This window comes from Pongo pygmaeus, chromosome 21, assembly GCF_028885625.2.
Source record: "Pongo pygmaeus isolate AG05252 chromosome 21, NHGRI_mPonPyg2-v2.0_pri, whole genome shotgun sequence".
NCBI lineage: Eukaryota > Metazoa > Chordata > Mammalia > Primates > Hominidae > Pongo > Pongo pygmaeus.
In genome coordinates, this window is record NC_072394.2 from 65,358,330 (window position 1) to 65,372,587 (window position 14,258).

Sequence of the window (14,258 nt, forward strand, 5' to 3'; positions counted from 1 at the left end):
GGTGCAATGGAATCAGATTCCCTGGTAGCCGCTTTTAATGGTGACAGATTCTCTGAAAAAGACAAAGATTGAATTGAGTCTGTCTCCCTGGAGTCGTCCTGCTCTGGGAGATGCAGAGGGAGGGCGGCAGGAGGGAGGACAGTGGGAGGCCTCTGTTGGTCAACTGCTAGGCTGCTGTCACCAGATGGTGGATGGCGTTTGTACAGCACTGGCCAAGGGCCCAGCTCAGCAGGGCCAGTGCCTCAGGTCACGTCGCAGGCGAGCAAAGCAGCGTGGATGGAAGACGAAGATCTTCGTCCCACGGAGGACTTGCTGTGTGCCCCACAGGACGCAGATCACCGGGAAAAGCAGGAAGCAGAAGCGCAGGAGAGCCAACGCCGTGCCCGAGGCATGGCCAGCAAGCTGGGCCCTCCAGCCACACCCTGCTCTGAAGGGGCTCCCGACAGGATGGACTGATGATTTCCAAGAGAGAACATGCTTTTTATCATCTATGGAATTTTGCTTCCAAAGAGCCTCCCAGCCACCTGTGCCCTTCCCTAACCTGGCAATCTTAATTCCCCCATGAAACTCCTCCATCGCGGACATTTGGACAACTCTGGGCTGAATTTTTCCTAAGGCCACTTTGGCCTTGTGCGTCTCTTCTTTGCTAAGCTGTGTGCCAGCCGCCAGCCCACATCTGGGTTGCACCATGATCCTAACTCCTCACCTGAACATAGCATTTAACAGATTGAAACGTGCCACTCGGTAGCTGGGGACTTCAAGTCACATTTCGCCTGCAGCCCGATCGCCTTCAGGCTTCAGCAAAATCCTCTTTCTCATGCAAAACAGTGCAGTCATAACTTTATAAATATTTTTTAGAAACTTTATCTAGAGCCTCCACCGCATGGCCACAGCCTGAGACTTTGAAATAATGAAACAATTAAATGGTGTTTTCATCATCTCTGAGACTTGTCCATTATCACGAAGCTGAAATGGCCATTTTTTTGTAAGTCAAGGAAGGACAGGCAGCTTCAAATGAGTCGGCTAAGACGTATGCCAAATTCATAGAAAACAGAAATGAGCTATGACTGCAGGATGGAAGCAACCACAGAAATATCAGCAGGATTTTAAGTATCCTCCTAATCAAGTACTAATAGCTAAGTGAGGTCATTTTTTGGATACCATTCCTGGTCAAAGCAGGGAATGATGTGTGTTCCAGGCTGGACCCTCCAGGCAGAGGCACCGGGATCCCACGCTGTTTCTGGGTTGGCCGTTAACCTGCCCCTTGACCTGACAACGTTTCTCTCTCTTCTCTCTCTACACTTCTCTTCTGATCTTTAGATCGATTTTCCTCCAAGTGACAATGTCCATAAAGAGAAAGGGAGGCGGAAATATAGGCTGTCACATTTCAGCTCTTTGGGGTGCCTCTAAAGATGATGTCAGAGAACAGTAAGTGGCCCACAAATGTGCAGCATCTATTCCGAGCCTCCTGAAGCCGCCCGGACAGGCAGCAGTACGGCCCTGCAAGGCCACAGGGGAGCCAGGGGGTTCTTGCTTTCTTTTTCTTTTAATTATTTCCTCTCAAAAAAGAAAAAAAAAGAAAAGAAAGAAAAAAAGCCCTGCTGGGATAGAACTTATTGAGTTCAGAATGTTCCAGGGCACATAATCAGGCTGCCCTTGTTCCAAGACTCTGCTGTGCTCTGTAGCTGACCCCCCGAGTCCTCTAGGGCAAGAGTAAGGACACAGTTGGCTCCCGAAAGCTGGTGCAGATGGACCCCACCATGCAGGGCCTGGAGTTGGGCCAGACCTGCAGACCCACTTGATGGCCTGGGGCAGGACCCTTCGCCTGGGTCAAGGCCTCCTGGCACTCCTAGGGGCCTCTTGAGGAGCCTGGGCACCAGCATTTGCCTTTGAGGACAGGATTGAGGGCCTGCATTTTGCATGAATGTACCTGAAATGTTTGCTCTGGATTTACCTTTCCAATGGTGCCTATGCAGGAATCCCGAAGAATGCCTGGTGGGGTCTGAAGCAGGTCTGAGGCGGGTCTGAGGCCGGGAGCCCTCCATAGGCAGCAATATTGGGCTAGAATTTAATACCATTTTGTTTCTTTTTATCTATTTTTATGGTGACCTCTTTGTGGTAATTGATACTGACTTTTTTAAAAATAAACTTACCCTTTTAATCAAATATGTGAATTGTTTAAAGGAAAAACATTGTGTAAATAATGTTTCCAGGGGATAGAATCCAGAAGTGAGTTTTGGAAACAGAGTCCAATCCTGCTTCTGACATTTGAATTGCTTCTCCAGCATCATCACCTGAAGATGGGCTACCTCTGCTCACACACCTCCTGTAACAGGGAGCTCACTACCTCTCAAAGGCATCTTCTGTCAGGTCTGCCTGGAAATGCTGCTCCCGCAGACTCCGCACCTGAGGCCAGGTCTGCAGCGAAGCTCATCCACACCGAGGCCAGGTCTGCAGCAAAGCTCAGCCCCCTTCCTTCACAGGGGAAATACTTCTGGGTGTGCACTTTCCACTCCTGGCAGGGCCGTGAGCCCCTGTGGCAGTGCCTCACCCTCTGAGAGGGACCCTCTCCATCTGGGAACAATGCGGGTACCTTTTTCTCTTAAAGGGCAGTGTCGGGAATGGAAGCAGATACCCAAAAGCAGTGGGCCTCGCGGCCTCGTGTCTGCTTCCAGAAGTGGAGGGCGGCCTGGGACGGCGGGAGCCCTGAGGACACCACCAGAGGGGTCCCAGGACCAGATGCGAGTGGGCACGAGCCCCAAGCCCTGAAGGAAGGAAATCCATTTCATAAATAACCGCATGGGGTTGTGGGGCTTTTCTCACAAGCCGCAGCACCTCCTTCGTCTCTCCACGGTGAACCCACCCACCACGCTATGCCACCCGGCCAGGTCCTGCAGCACCGCCTCCGTGGCTAGGACTTCCTCACCAGCCTGGGGCCGTGGGGTGGTCATTTCCCCCTTACCTGACTTATCTCAGGATTCACACACACACACTTGACTTTCGGAAACTTCTTTTAAATTAATGTCACTGACACTAAAAGGGAAGCTTTGTGGAGTGTGACTGTGGTTACCTGTTAATACTTAGCAACAATTATGAGCCCTGATATGAGCCAACTTCTTCCGTCTTATCCCCTTTGAGGACGCTCTGTCATCGCCCCCATTTTACAAACGAGGAAACTGAGGCTCGGAGGCCTGGAGCAATGTGTTCCACGACAGACGGCAGGGAGCCGGGGTAGGAATTCCACAAGGGAATTCCCTCCGTGGAAGGGAAGGTGGCTGGCACCTCCCTGCCTTCCACCCTCAGAGCTAATGTGAAAAAGAAGATGGTGTTATGGAAAAGGCAACAGGCTGGAGATTCCCAGGATTCCCAGGCTAGGGCGCCGGTCTCACCGTGCGCGCAGGTGGGGCGCGTGCCAGAACAGGGCCTGGGGGTCAGGCCGAGGCCGGCGGGCACCTTCACCACGGCCGCCCGTGGCGTCCCCCCAGCCCCTCTGCCGCGGGCCCCACGTGGCCCCGACCCTGCGGCGGCATTTCGGAAGGGCGGAGCTGAAAAACGGTCGCTTGGCTCCACTCGGCCCCACAGCGCCCAGGAGCGAATCCCGAGTCCGCTCGGAACCGACTCGCCGCGTGGCCTGGGGCGGTGTCGCCACCGCGCGTTCTCGGCTTCCCGGCTGCGGCAGCGATGCCGGTCCTTGGAGCTGGAGCGAGGAGTCCGGGAAGCGGCAGCGCTCCGGAGAGAGACGCCCTGGTCCCCCACCGCGCGTTCCCGCCTCTGTGCCCTCGGGGCGGGGGTGGGGGGCCGGTCGCAGCTGCCATTGGCCGTGGGGGGTGAGGCGGGCCCCGCGCAGGAAACCCCGCCCCTCCCTCGGCGGAGGGGGCGGCCCCAGCGGATGAATGAAGCGGCGCGTGGCTGCCCGGGAGGCCAGAGCGTGGAGCGCAGCGCTGCGCGGCGGCCGGGCCCTCGAGACGGGGACGGTGAGTGCGCGGGGAGCGGGGAGCGGGGAGCGGGGAGCGGGGAGCTGGCGCGGGTGCACAGGGCCCGACCTGCTGGCGTAGGAGCGCGGCAGGTGCCGCCATCGTGTGCGGGGCTGGAGCGCCGGGGGGATGCGCGCGGGGGCGGGAGGCCTGGGCACCGGCCGAGCGCCCCGAGCCTCTCGGCGGGGGAGGGCAGGACCGAGCGGAATCGGAGGCCAAATTCGCCGCTTCCCGCCGCCGGCTGCGCAGGTAGGAGCTCCCGAGTCGCCCGCAGGAGGACAGAGGTGAAGGGGCCCCCCGCTGCAGCGGGTGCCGAAGGGAAGCGGGTGAGTAGGGGCCGCGGCCTTGGCAGGGACTGTCGGAGTGGCCGGGGCAGGTGACCTGGGCAGGTGGCCCGGAGCGCGCGCAGGCGCAGGCCCCACAGATCCAGCTGGGGACGAACGCGCCTCCGCGGAGCTCCAGAGTTGCGGAGTCACCCACCTGCGGCGGCCGCTGCTGCCGAGTCAAGGAGGAAACCTTCGTGCACGGAAGTTTCTCGGGGGCGGCCGGGCTTTGTTCGCGCCAGAGGCGCTCGAGACACCACCGGGAGGGGAGCGCGGGCGGAGCGCACAGGGCTGGTTTCCAGCAGCGGCGGCGCCCCTTTCCCTGCCCCACCACGCGACGTCCTGGCCGTGGCTTGGGGGGACTCGGGCACCCTCCAGGTGCAGGCAGAGGGTCGGGTGCCCTCGCGTTGCTGATGGGCGCCCCTGACCAGGGAGGATGGAAAGGAAGGAGCAGGCAGGCTTAGCTGCCCTAGACCGGCCCTAGACCGGCCCTAGACCGGGAACCTGGAAGCAGATCTGACTTCCACTTCCAAGGGAGAAACCGCCTCCCGCATTGGCGCCCCGAGGGGAGAGAGAAGCCCAGCTAGGTTTCCGCGTGGTCCGCGTAGTTGGTGAACCCTCAGGCTGGGGGATGCCCCGCTTGGCGTGCAAGGCCCTCTTTGGAGCTGCCGTGGGACCTGGCTATGCGTCCTGTTTCTGTCTGGAGGCGGCTGGAACGCGGTAGTTTTCCACATCGATGCAACCAGCTTGTCAGCTGCTGCTTCTCAGCTGTGGTTTTTGGAACTTGGGTTACCTCCATCTAATCAGAAACTGGCTCTGCGGAGCCCGGTGTCAGCGACGTTTTCATTCCCAGCAGCGCGGAGCAAATGGATCTCAGAGGACAGCTCCTTGGTTTTAGCCGGCTCCGCTTGTGAATCTGGTGATAATGACAAGGACAGTGACAGCAGGGGCTAGGTGTTGAGTGCTGGAATGTGCCGGGCATGGTACCCCTGCTTTGAGCGTCGTCTCATTCAGTCCCTAGCAACCCCACGAGGTGGCCATTATCACTCTCACTTTATAGATGAGTAAACTGAGGCACCAAGAGGTTAAGTGATTGACTCCAGGCCACACAGCTCGTAAGTGCTGAAGAGGTCTGACTCCAGGTTTGTCTGATCCAGGCTTGGGCTCCTGTTTTAGGACTCTGTTCTTAAAGAGGCAAAAGGTGACTACGGGGTCAGGCCGGAGACCCAAAGCAGCATCCCAAGAGGTGGGCCTGCGGTTACTGGGCCAGAGTGTCTGTTCTGGGTTGTCAGTGATCGCAGGACACCAGTAGGATGTCGCTCGGGCAGAGACCACACAGCCCGACTTTCCTCTGTGCTGCTGGAGGGAGCGAGGGCAGAGGCCGGCCACTTGGTGAGACCTGGACGCTGACCACAGCCAGGCTGCCCTGACCGCCCTCGGCAGGCTGTGTCCTGCCTTCCTGCTGGGCAAGGTCAGCAGGTGGTGCCTGGAAAATTCTTCATGAGGGAGCTTCCCTCCCGAGTGGCCGTGACCTAATCTGTAGCTCACTGGGTGTGGCCCCTAAAGCAGGTGCTGGGCAAGTCCCTACCATGGTGGAGAGCTGGCTGGGCACGTGGCAGGCAGAGCAGGCTGGGCCAGGTGAAGGGTGGCCGGGTGGATGGATGTGCTCTCCTTGCTAGACTAAGCCCAGAGAGGCTGGCTCTCCTCGGGGCTCTGAAGGGCCCCTTGGCTTGACCAAGCCCCATTGCAGTTTTGGTTCCAGATCAGTCTGACTTCCAAATGGCAAAGTTTTTCTCAGCCCATTGTATAATGAAAAGTTAACTCATCGAGCTTAATATTGTGCCTACAAGGTCTTTGATCTGGATGTCTCCATGAGTGTTAATCTATTTCTGGGGCGGGTACTGCTGAGCCAATATACATTCCTGGCTTCCTGGACTCGTCCACTGGAATGTGTTGGGTCCTGGTGCTCTCCCCAGTGGTTGGTTGTAGGTGGTCAGAGATGAGCCACAGAAAAGCCAACGTGCAGCCTGGTGCTGGGGGCAGGAGGGAGCAGGGCCCTTGGAGCGCCGGGAGAGAGCCACGCCAGGCCAGCCCTCCTGCTTCCTCAAGCGGGCTGTGGACAGAGGCCACAAAACGCTCCCTCACAAGCCACGTGACTGCCTCATTCGCAAGTGGCAAGGTGCACCCTGTTGGCTTTTGGACAAGGACATGGGACAGTCCTCAGACCTTGCCATTGCCTTCGTTCTGGGACACGGACCACTGTCTGGCCCCCCAGCGAGCTTGCTGAGTGTCAGCTGACTTCAGGCAGGATCTGGGTCTTGCCCACTTGTTGGAATGGGCACGTGGGGATTGCACCCCTTGAACAGGGAGGGAGGTGCCAGCAACTCACATGCTAGGTTAACAGGTTCTGGGTGACTCGGAGCCTTGGCCCTGCCAGGGGTGTGGGAAGGAAACTGGTCCTGCTGCTGGGACAACAGACTCTGGGCGTGTCCTCCTGTGGGTCTCTGCAGAGGAAGCAGACTGGGGCTACAAAGAACAATCTGGTCCTGGGGACCCTGCTTCCTTCTCTGGCCTCTGCCGGCCCTTCGGGCTACGGTGAGGGTGAGGGTGCGGGTGCGGGTGAGGGCGCACCCGCACCCTCACCCTCAGTCCTCAGACACTGGGGTCTCCGGCTGTCTCTGACCCTTCAGTTCTTTTCGGTAGCCTCCTTCCCACCAGCATCACACAGAATTAGACCCTGGGACATTTCTGGCGGAAGGTGACTGCTTTTTCAAACCACCTGCCTTCTGCAGAAGCCGCTCCCCATGTAGCCCAAGCATAGGGTGAGACTTGGCACCACTGGCTGGGGTCGCTTATGGGTGCCAGAGAGCCCAGATTCCTCTCCCTCCCGCGCACAGCCAGGCCCTTCCTGCCCATGGACCTTGCCTTTTCTTGGTGGTTTTTCTAATCTGGCAAGCCTTGGGGGGCACCTGACGCATCGCCCCTCTGGCCCAAGCCGCAGGGAGAGCTTGGGATGCTTTGGGTGGTGTGTGTCGTTCAGTCTGCCCCAGGCTTACTTGGAGCCCTTGCATTTGCCGCTGGGCTCTGCCCTTCGGGAGATGCTGTGGACCTGACATTTGGACCCATGGGCCTAGGAGGCCACCTGGAAGGAGAGTGGCCCAGCTGTGCCAGGCAGTTTCCTCGTCTGGACAGAACCTGCCCCCCGCAGCCTCTCAAGCCCCCCGAGGGCCCTTCTGGGTCTTGTCTCTCCCACACGTTGGGGGTCACGTTTGAGCTCCTTTGCTGGTGGGCCCTCTGAGCTGCCCGCTCTTCCCTCCCACCACCCGCCCTGCCTCCTGTGGTGTACAGGGCTCTCCTGGAGGAGGGAGGTCATAGGCATCCCCCGCCTCCTCACCTTCACCCTCAGGAGTCCCAGAGCCCTGGCTGCTCTGCACAGCAGGCTGGGAAGCAGGCCCTGTGTGCCCAAGGACTAGCCTGAGAACTGGGGAGGTCCTTTCCCCTTCCCCAGAGGACAAGGAGAGCTGTGAACACCACGGGTCTGTAAAGGCCCCCCCTCCGCCACATGCAGGAAAACATGAGTTGTGGCATCACTTACGCCTTCACTCACCAGTAGCTGAGGCACGGCAGGGGTCCTGAGCATGGGCAGGGCAAGCCACTTCCACCCCAGCCATGAAAGGAGGCTGAGGAGGCCGGGGCAGCCGTGGGGACCGGCGGCAGGCAGGGCCTGCAGGGCTCCGGGGCTGGACAGGGTGGATTTCCATTCTGAGTCTGTTTCCCGTGAACTCCAGTGCTGACTGGGCCCACTTTGAATAGGATGCTCAGTGGCTCATTCTCATTCTCATGATGTCTCTGTTATGGGGGAAAACTGAGGCAGAGAGAGGCCCGTGACCTGCATGGCTTGGAGCCAGCCTCTCTCTTCTCAAACATGCCCTTGAATGGCAGGAGAGTTTTCAGTTCCGTGGATGGGATGATGAGTCGGAAGGAAGAGTAAACCTGCACACACCCGCGGCTTCACCTGTCCTCCCCACGTTCCCAGCTTCAGTGGGTGGAGACTGGGTGCAAGCAGGGACGTCCAGGTTGAGGGACAGGTCCTTCTGGGCTAGCCCTGCTGCCGCACCCCGGCTCCCTCTTGCTCAGACAATCCTTCATTGTCGGCCCTGTGCAAAGCAATGGCTTCCTGCCTGCTCGCCTGTGTGAGGTCACCAGGTATGCAAATTGGGGTGTACCAGGCACAGCTGAGGCCCCCATATGCTGCTCCCAGAGTCTGTGCCTCAAACTAAAGAAGTGAAAGCTCCTTTCATTCATTCACCCAGCTTGAGGAAGAGACCCCAGGGTGAATTTGGAGATAGAGGAGACAGTCCCAGGTGTCTTGGGGGGCTGGTGTGGCCGGGGAGGCAGCCGAGGATGGTGTGGGGAGCAGGCAGGTGCTCAGGGCGGGGCTGGGTGCAGGGCAGGCATGTGGCTGTGGCTGGCAGCCTCAGAGTCGTCAGGTGCCAGGAGGAGGGACTCGGCTTTGCCAGGCAGTGCCTGGGCTGGAATCTGAAGAGAAAGGAGAACTGAGACCCTATGGTCCTGCCTGGCCTCCAAATTCTGAGTGGGGCCTGGAAGCCGGGACTGGGGCATCCCCTAATGTGAAGGGGTGCTACCCACCCAGCCCAGCTCCAGGCCTCCCTGGGGACATTTGCTGGGCCACGGTAGGTCAGGCAGGCCAGGCCCAGGGGCTGGCAAGCTTAAGATAGGTCTCTCAGAGATCCTGCGTCCTTTCCACGCATTGTGCTGAGAGCGCTTTGCAGGGAGCCAGACTGGGAAGTAAGTGCATGGGGCCTAGGGAAGTAGGTAGGCTTCTAGAAGTGGCACAGGCCGGGCTGTGTCAGCTGCCCACACACGGGGATACAGGCTAGCACCCCAGTTCCCACAGGCCGGGCAGTGTCAGCCACCCGCACGTGGCCACTGGCTCCTCCCAGGCCACTGTCCTGGCTTGAGAGGAGGGGGAGAAAGAGGTCAGCTGGATTCGCCTCTAAAAGACCCTAGCAGAGGAGTCAGGGCCTCCTATCCCGGAGATGCAGCTGACTGACCAGGCCAGCATGAGGAAATCGGAAGAGACCTCTGGCCCCCATGCCCTCCTCCTAAAATAGCGGGCACTGACCTATACACAGGTGCACACGCGTGCGTACACCCTCCCTAGGCCTGCCCTCAGCCGGAGACTCCAGGGACACATTATCCCCCGGCTGATCGCCTTGGCCTAATTCATGCCCTGGCTGCCACGGCCTCCGGCGGCAACTTCTCCCCTTCCTCCCCTGCGGGGTTGTTGTGGGTTAGAGCAGGGACAGGGCCCGAGGGGGCTAAGCTCCCAGGGAAAGGGCAGCTGGCTCTCTCCATGCACAGGAGGGGCGGGGTGGTTTGTGTTTCTCTCGGGCTGAGAGCCACCTAAGGCTCTGCTCAGCTTTTTCTGGCCTCAGCTGTTCTCCCACAGACAGAGGCATCAGAGCAGCAGGGAAAGGATGGGCCAAGAGGTGAGTGGGTGCCCTGGGGCGGGGCAGCCACAGGGGGCCTGAAGTGGCTCACAGGCGGGGCTCCGGGCCTGGGCACATGGGCAAGCTCTGCTTCCAGGGGCTCCTTCCCACCTGCCGGCTGCATGGGAGCCGTGTGGCCGGAGCCCCAGGGGAGACCTTGTCCCTCATTCTGGAGCAGCCGTCGGGAGTACAAGGCCATGGAGAGGGCCCTACTCCATGGAGGTGATGGACCCTCCTCCCGTGATGGGGCGGATTTCAGTGACTGTGTGTGCACAGGAGAGCTCAGCTGGTTCAGGCCTCCAGAAGGTTCCCGGGCGGCGATGGTGGTGGTGTGCTGTCAGAGCCTCCTCCCGAAGCCTGGCTCCCAGGGCCTCGGATGATGACTGGAATTGACTCCAGGCTCTGTGCCTCTTGTCCCCACTGGCTCTCTGCAGCCCAGGTGGTTCTGATTCGCAGCCATGGGCAGCTTTTGCCCCCAGCTCTCGAGTGACAGCCCCTGGGCTCCTCATGGGTGCGACGGTGTCCTGGGAGTCCCTGAAGCCCAGGTTTCCCACATAGCAGGCGTTAGGAAGTGGGTACCAAAGCATGGAAGGACTGGCTTGTATTAGTCTGAGTTATCCAGAGAAACACAACCAATAGGATAGGTGGAAAGAGATTTATCCTGAAGACCTGGCTCAAGCACTTATGGAAGGGGCAAGTCCCGAGACCTGTCGTTGGCAAGCTGGAGGCCCAGGAGAGCTGATGGTTTCGGTCCAGTCTGAGTCTGAAGGCCCAAGAACCGGAGAAATGCTGCTACAGGTTCCAGCCTGAGGGCTGAAGACCCAAGAAGAGCTGGCATTTCAGTCCAAGCCCAAAGGCAGGAAAAGACCAAAGTCCCAGCTGCAGCAGTCACAGGAGGAGGCCCTCTCACTCAGCCTTTGGCTCTATGTAGGCCCCCAACTGATTGGACGAGGCCCACCACCCTGGGGAGGGCCACCCCTTCACATGCTAATCTCACCGGGAAACACCCACAGCACACCCAGAACGATGCCTGGCCAAATGTCTAGGCACCCAGGGCCCACTCAAGTTGACACACGAAATTCGCTATCACAGTGCTCTTGGCCCTGACCCTGAGACCATGGCACATAGCGTCAGAGGCTGTAGAGTGGCCCTGCAAAGGCCAGGAAGCAGATGCCCTGGTGTTACATGCAGTCAGGGTGTTCAGATGAGGATGACAGTGGACTGGACCCGGGATGCTGACAGGAGCCAGGGCGGCCTCGGGGCTGGCCACTGGCCTGTCCTTCCCACGGGGTGCAGTCTCCTCCACCCCATGGCTGTCCCATCCCTGCCCCAGGTCTCCCACCCCCTCCTCTGCCACGTGGCTGCCACTACCCGGCCTTCCACAACTGCCTGTCAGCATCACCCCACCTGCAGACTCCTCATCTGCAGCACCGGGGTTCAACTGCATCTGACCTCATCAGCGGGTGCAGTCTTATCTGCGTATAAACCAGCCTGCCCCATGCAGCCAGCCTGGGATGAGAGGACGGTCATGGGGTCCCCGTGGCCCTTGGAGGGAGGCCTTTGGAAGAGGCAGGTCCTTTGAATTTGGTCTGGAGTCAAGGCTGCCTGCAGCTCCCTCCCCAGCTCCGTAGTGGGGGCTGTATCCATGCATCAGAAGAAGCCACTGCCTTTTCCCGGGTAAGCTGAGGGTGTGGCTCTGGGATGAGGATGAGGCTCCATCCCTCACTGTTGCAGGCACCAGCTTGGGAAGCTGACGCACCTTTTTGTCAAAACCAATTCCAAGTGGAAAGAAACTATAGGCATGTGTGCAGGTGTACACACACCTACACAGACGTGCACACACAGGGTGCCAGAAAGAAGAATCAAAAGGACAGGCCTCCCTTCTTCCCCAAGCCCAGCTGCAATGTCCTGTTCCCCTCGGTGGGGCCAGTCCAGGGGCCAGGCAGCCTCTACGTGGGGCTGCCATGAGGCCCTTCCAGCCCCTGAAACTCCCTTGCCCCACCCCACACCAGCTTACCCATAATGGGCCTGAGACCAAAAAACCAAAGGTGTGGGCCGCTGAGCTACCTGCCTTAACGCGGACCAGACGTCGTTACTCCAGTCTCCATTAGCACTGAACACAGAGGTGACGTTCACCTTCTCACTGAGCCATGAGTGCATCTGCCTTGGCCATCTCAGAAGCTAGCAGATCCCAGAAGGAAAGCCACATGTGAGTGGCATGGGTGGTCCTCATGGGCCCCAGCAGCATTTGTCACTGATGGAACTGATGACTGAGACCAGCATGGGGGCGCCGGCTGCCTCCACCAAGCATGCATCTGGCTGTCCACATCGCTGGACTCGGCTGCTGCGGCTAAGATGCTTTCATGTCCCACGTTGGGCTGGTTTTCGTGGCAAACGTTAGCCCTGATGTGTAAGTCCTGCACTGCATGTTCAGCAAGGACTCCCTCAGGTCCGGGCCAAGCATTGACATACATGCTGGGCACCCACTTCTCCAGACAGAGTTCTCATCCCTCTGGCTCACCAGCTCAGAATGGCATGCTCAGTAAATGCCAGTGCTTAGGACGTATCCATGTGAGGTCTTGGTACAATCCTGGAAACTTCCTTTGGAAAATGCATGAATGTGGGACCGTCCTCATCGCCCTCAGAGTCCAGAGTGTTGCCTGCCCAGCGTCACTCAACAACCCATCTGTCCCCTGGTGATGGCAGGAGCCAGGCCAGATGCCCCATCATAGCCAGCTTTTATATTTGCTCCTGTTGTCCTTTAGCCCCTGAGTCATGGAAGGCCCACCCTCCCCTTTCCAATCTAGACACCGCTGTTTAATGGGGAAACGGCCTCCCAGAGAAGATTTTCAGCTTCAGAAGAGAACCCAGAGCTGAAACTCCTGGGCATGATGAAGATGGAATGGGTACTGTCACACGCATGCCGCTTGTGTGAGGGCAGGTACAGATTCAGATAAGGGGAGGCTGGCCCGAAGCCAGGTCGCTGCTGGATCTCAGAAAGACGTCAGAACCAGGCCCCAACGGAAGCCCCTGGAGGTGCACAGCTGGTGAGCTGAGTGGTGCCACGTAATTCTCATCGTCTGCGGCCGTCTGATGGGCATCTGTCAGAAGTCACACGGCTAATATTTAAAATAGGATTTTAAATTTGCTGATTTAAATGTGCCTAATAGGTAACTTTCGGCTGAGCTTTACATGTTTATGTCAGAGCTTTTCATTCAGGTAAAACAGCCTTCAGCTTGGAGCTGTTTGGACACCTACAACTACCTGTTCTTTCTCAGTTGTGGCTTTCATTTTCAAGAAGGAAGTCCTTGTGTTTCTATGTGGCCATCGCTGGTCACGAAACTTAGCAATCTGGCTTCCTCTCAAAGCTGTGCAGACGGGATCCTCCCCCTTCCCCCTTACCTGCTTTGGCCCCAGCGTCTGGTCCTGAGGCCAGGACTGAACAAATTGCCTGTACGAGGCAAGCCCAGTGCCCGGGCGTTGAGTGGGTGTTTCATGGCAGCCAGCGTCTTGGTTCGCAATGGTTTACGTGGGCTTGCCCACCACGGAGCATCCCAGGGACCCCATCAGATCCTTTGCAGAAGTGCTGCTGAATCCGACCCGCTCCCCCTGTCCCCGCCTCCCCCACCCTGCCCCGGCCCCGCTCCCGCTCGGCCCCTGTCCCGGTGCCAGCATGTGCAGCTAGGCGGAACCTCTGAGCACTCTCCTGCCTGCGTCAGGCTGTTCCTTGGCCCTGTTGAGGCTCCTTCCCTTAATGTTCTGGCCCAGCCCGGAAATGAGGTCAAGTTTCTGCTATTTGTGTGTGTGCATGTGCACGTGTTTGCGTGTGTGTGGACCTTGACCTCCAGGCAGACCTCAGGGTACTTCTTGGCTCTGTGTTCCTGCGCTAAGAAAAACAATGCGAGGAAAACACACCCAAATGCTGCCTGGGGAGTCTGCGTAGCTCTGAGCCTGGCCTGTACTCCTCCAGACCTCTGAGGTTGCTTTCTGTTTCAGCAGCCGGTGGAGATCCTCCGGGCTGCTGAGCGGCAGAGCTGTTGCGCCTCCTCGCCAGTCCCGCCCCGGGGCTCTTGCTCCTCCGTCTTTTCCACTGATTCCTGGCATTCGAGTTCTTGCGTTAAACATGCTCCTGGGACGTCATCCTTGTGACAGCTGGCTTCAGTAGAAAGCCCGTGGCTTGCGGGTGGCAGTAGGTGGCTCTCTGCCCCTCCAGGAGGCGTGGAGCATTGCTCTTACAATATGAAAGTCTCTCCTTCCACGCACACTCCCTTTCTGACACAGCAGGTCCCAGACCAGCCTGGCCTGCCAGCTCGTGGATAGGTGTTGGCATTGTAAATGAAACCCCGGGTGTGGCCACGGGCACCCAGGAAGTAGGCCCCAGGCATGACTGCTGTGGAATCTCTGCCGTCCGAGGCCTCCAAATATGGCCTCAAACAGCCTCACAGCAG

At 58.7% G+C, this 14,258-nt stretch overlaps 1 protein-coding gene across 3 annotated transcripts in view; it reads left to right on the forward strand.

Annotated features, from left to right (window-relative positions):
* The first annotated feature begins 3,868 nt into the window (after positions 1-3,868).
* The window catches only part of SLCO4A1 (solute carrier organic anion transporter family member 4A1), a 34,119-nt gene continuing 23,729 nt past the window's right edge, over positions 3,869-14,258 (forward strand). For 2 of the 3 annotated variants that reach the window (XM_054467534.2, XM_063658972.1), the window contains exon 1: positions 3,902-3,974. Coding sequence is in view for 1 of the 3 variants with exons in the window: in XM_054467533.1 (XP_054323508.1) it covers positions 3,894-3,974 (81 nt within the window). In the remaining 2 variants the exon portion in view is untranslated. Of the gene's footprint in view, positions 3,975-14,258 lie in introns of all 3 variants that reach the window. The other variant, XM_054467533.1, reaches the window with a different exon arrangement.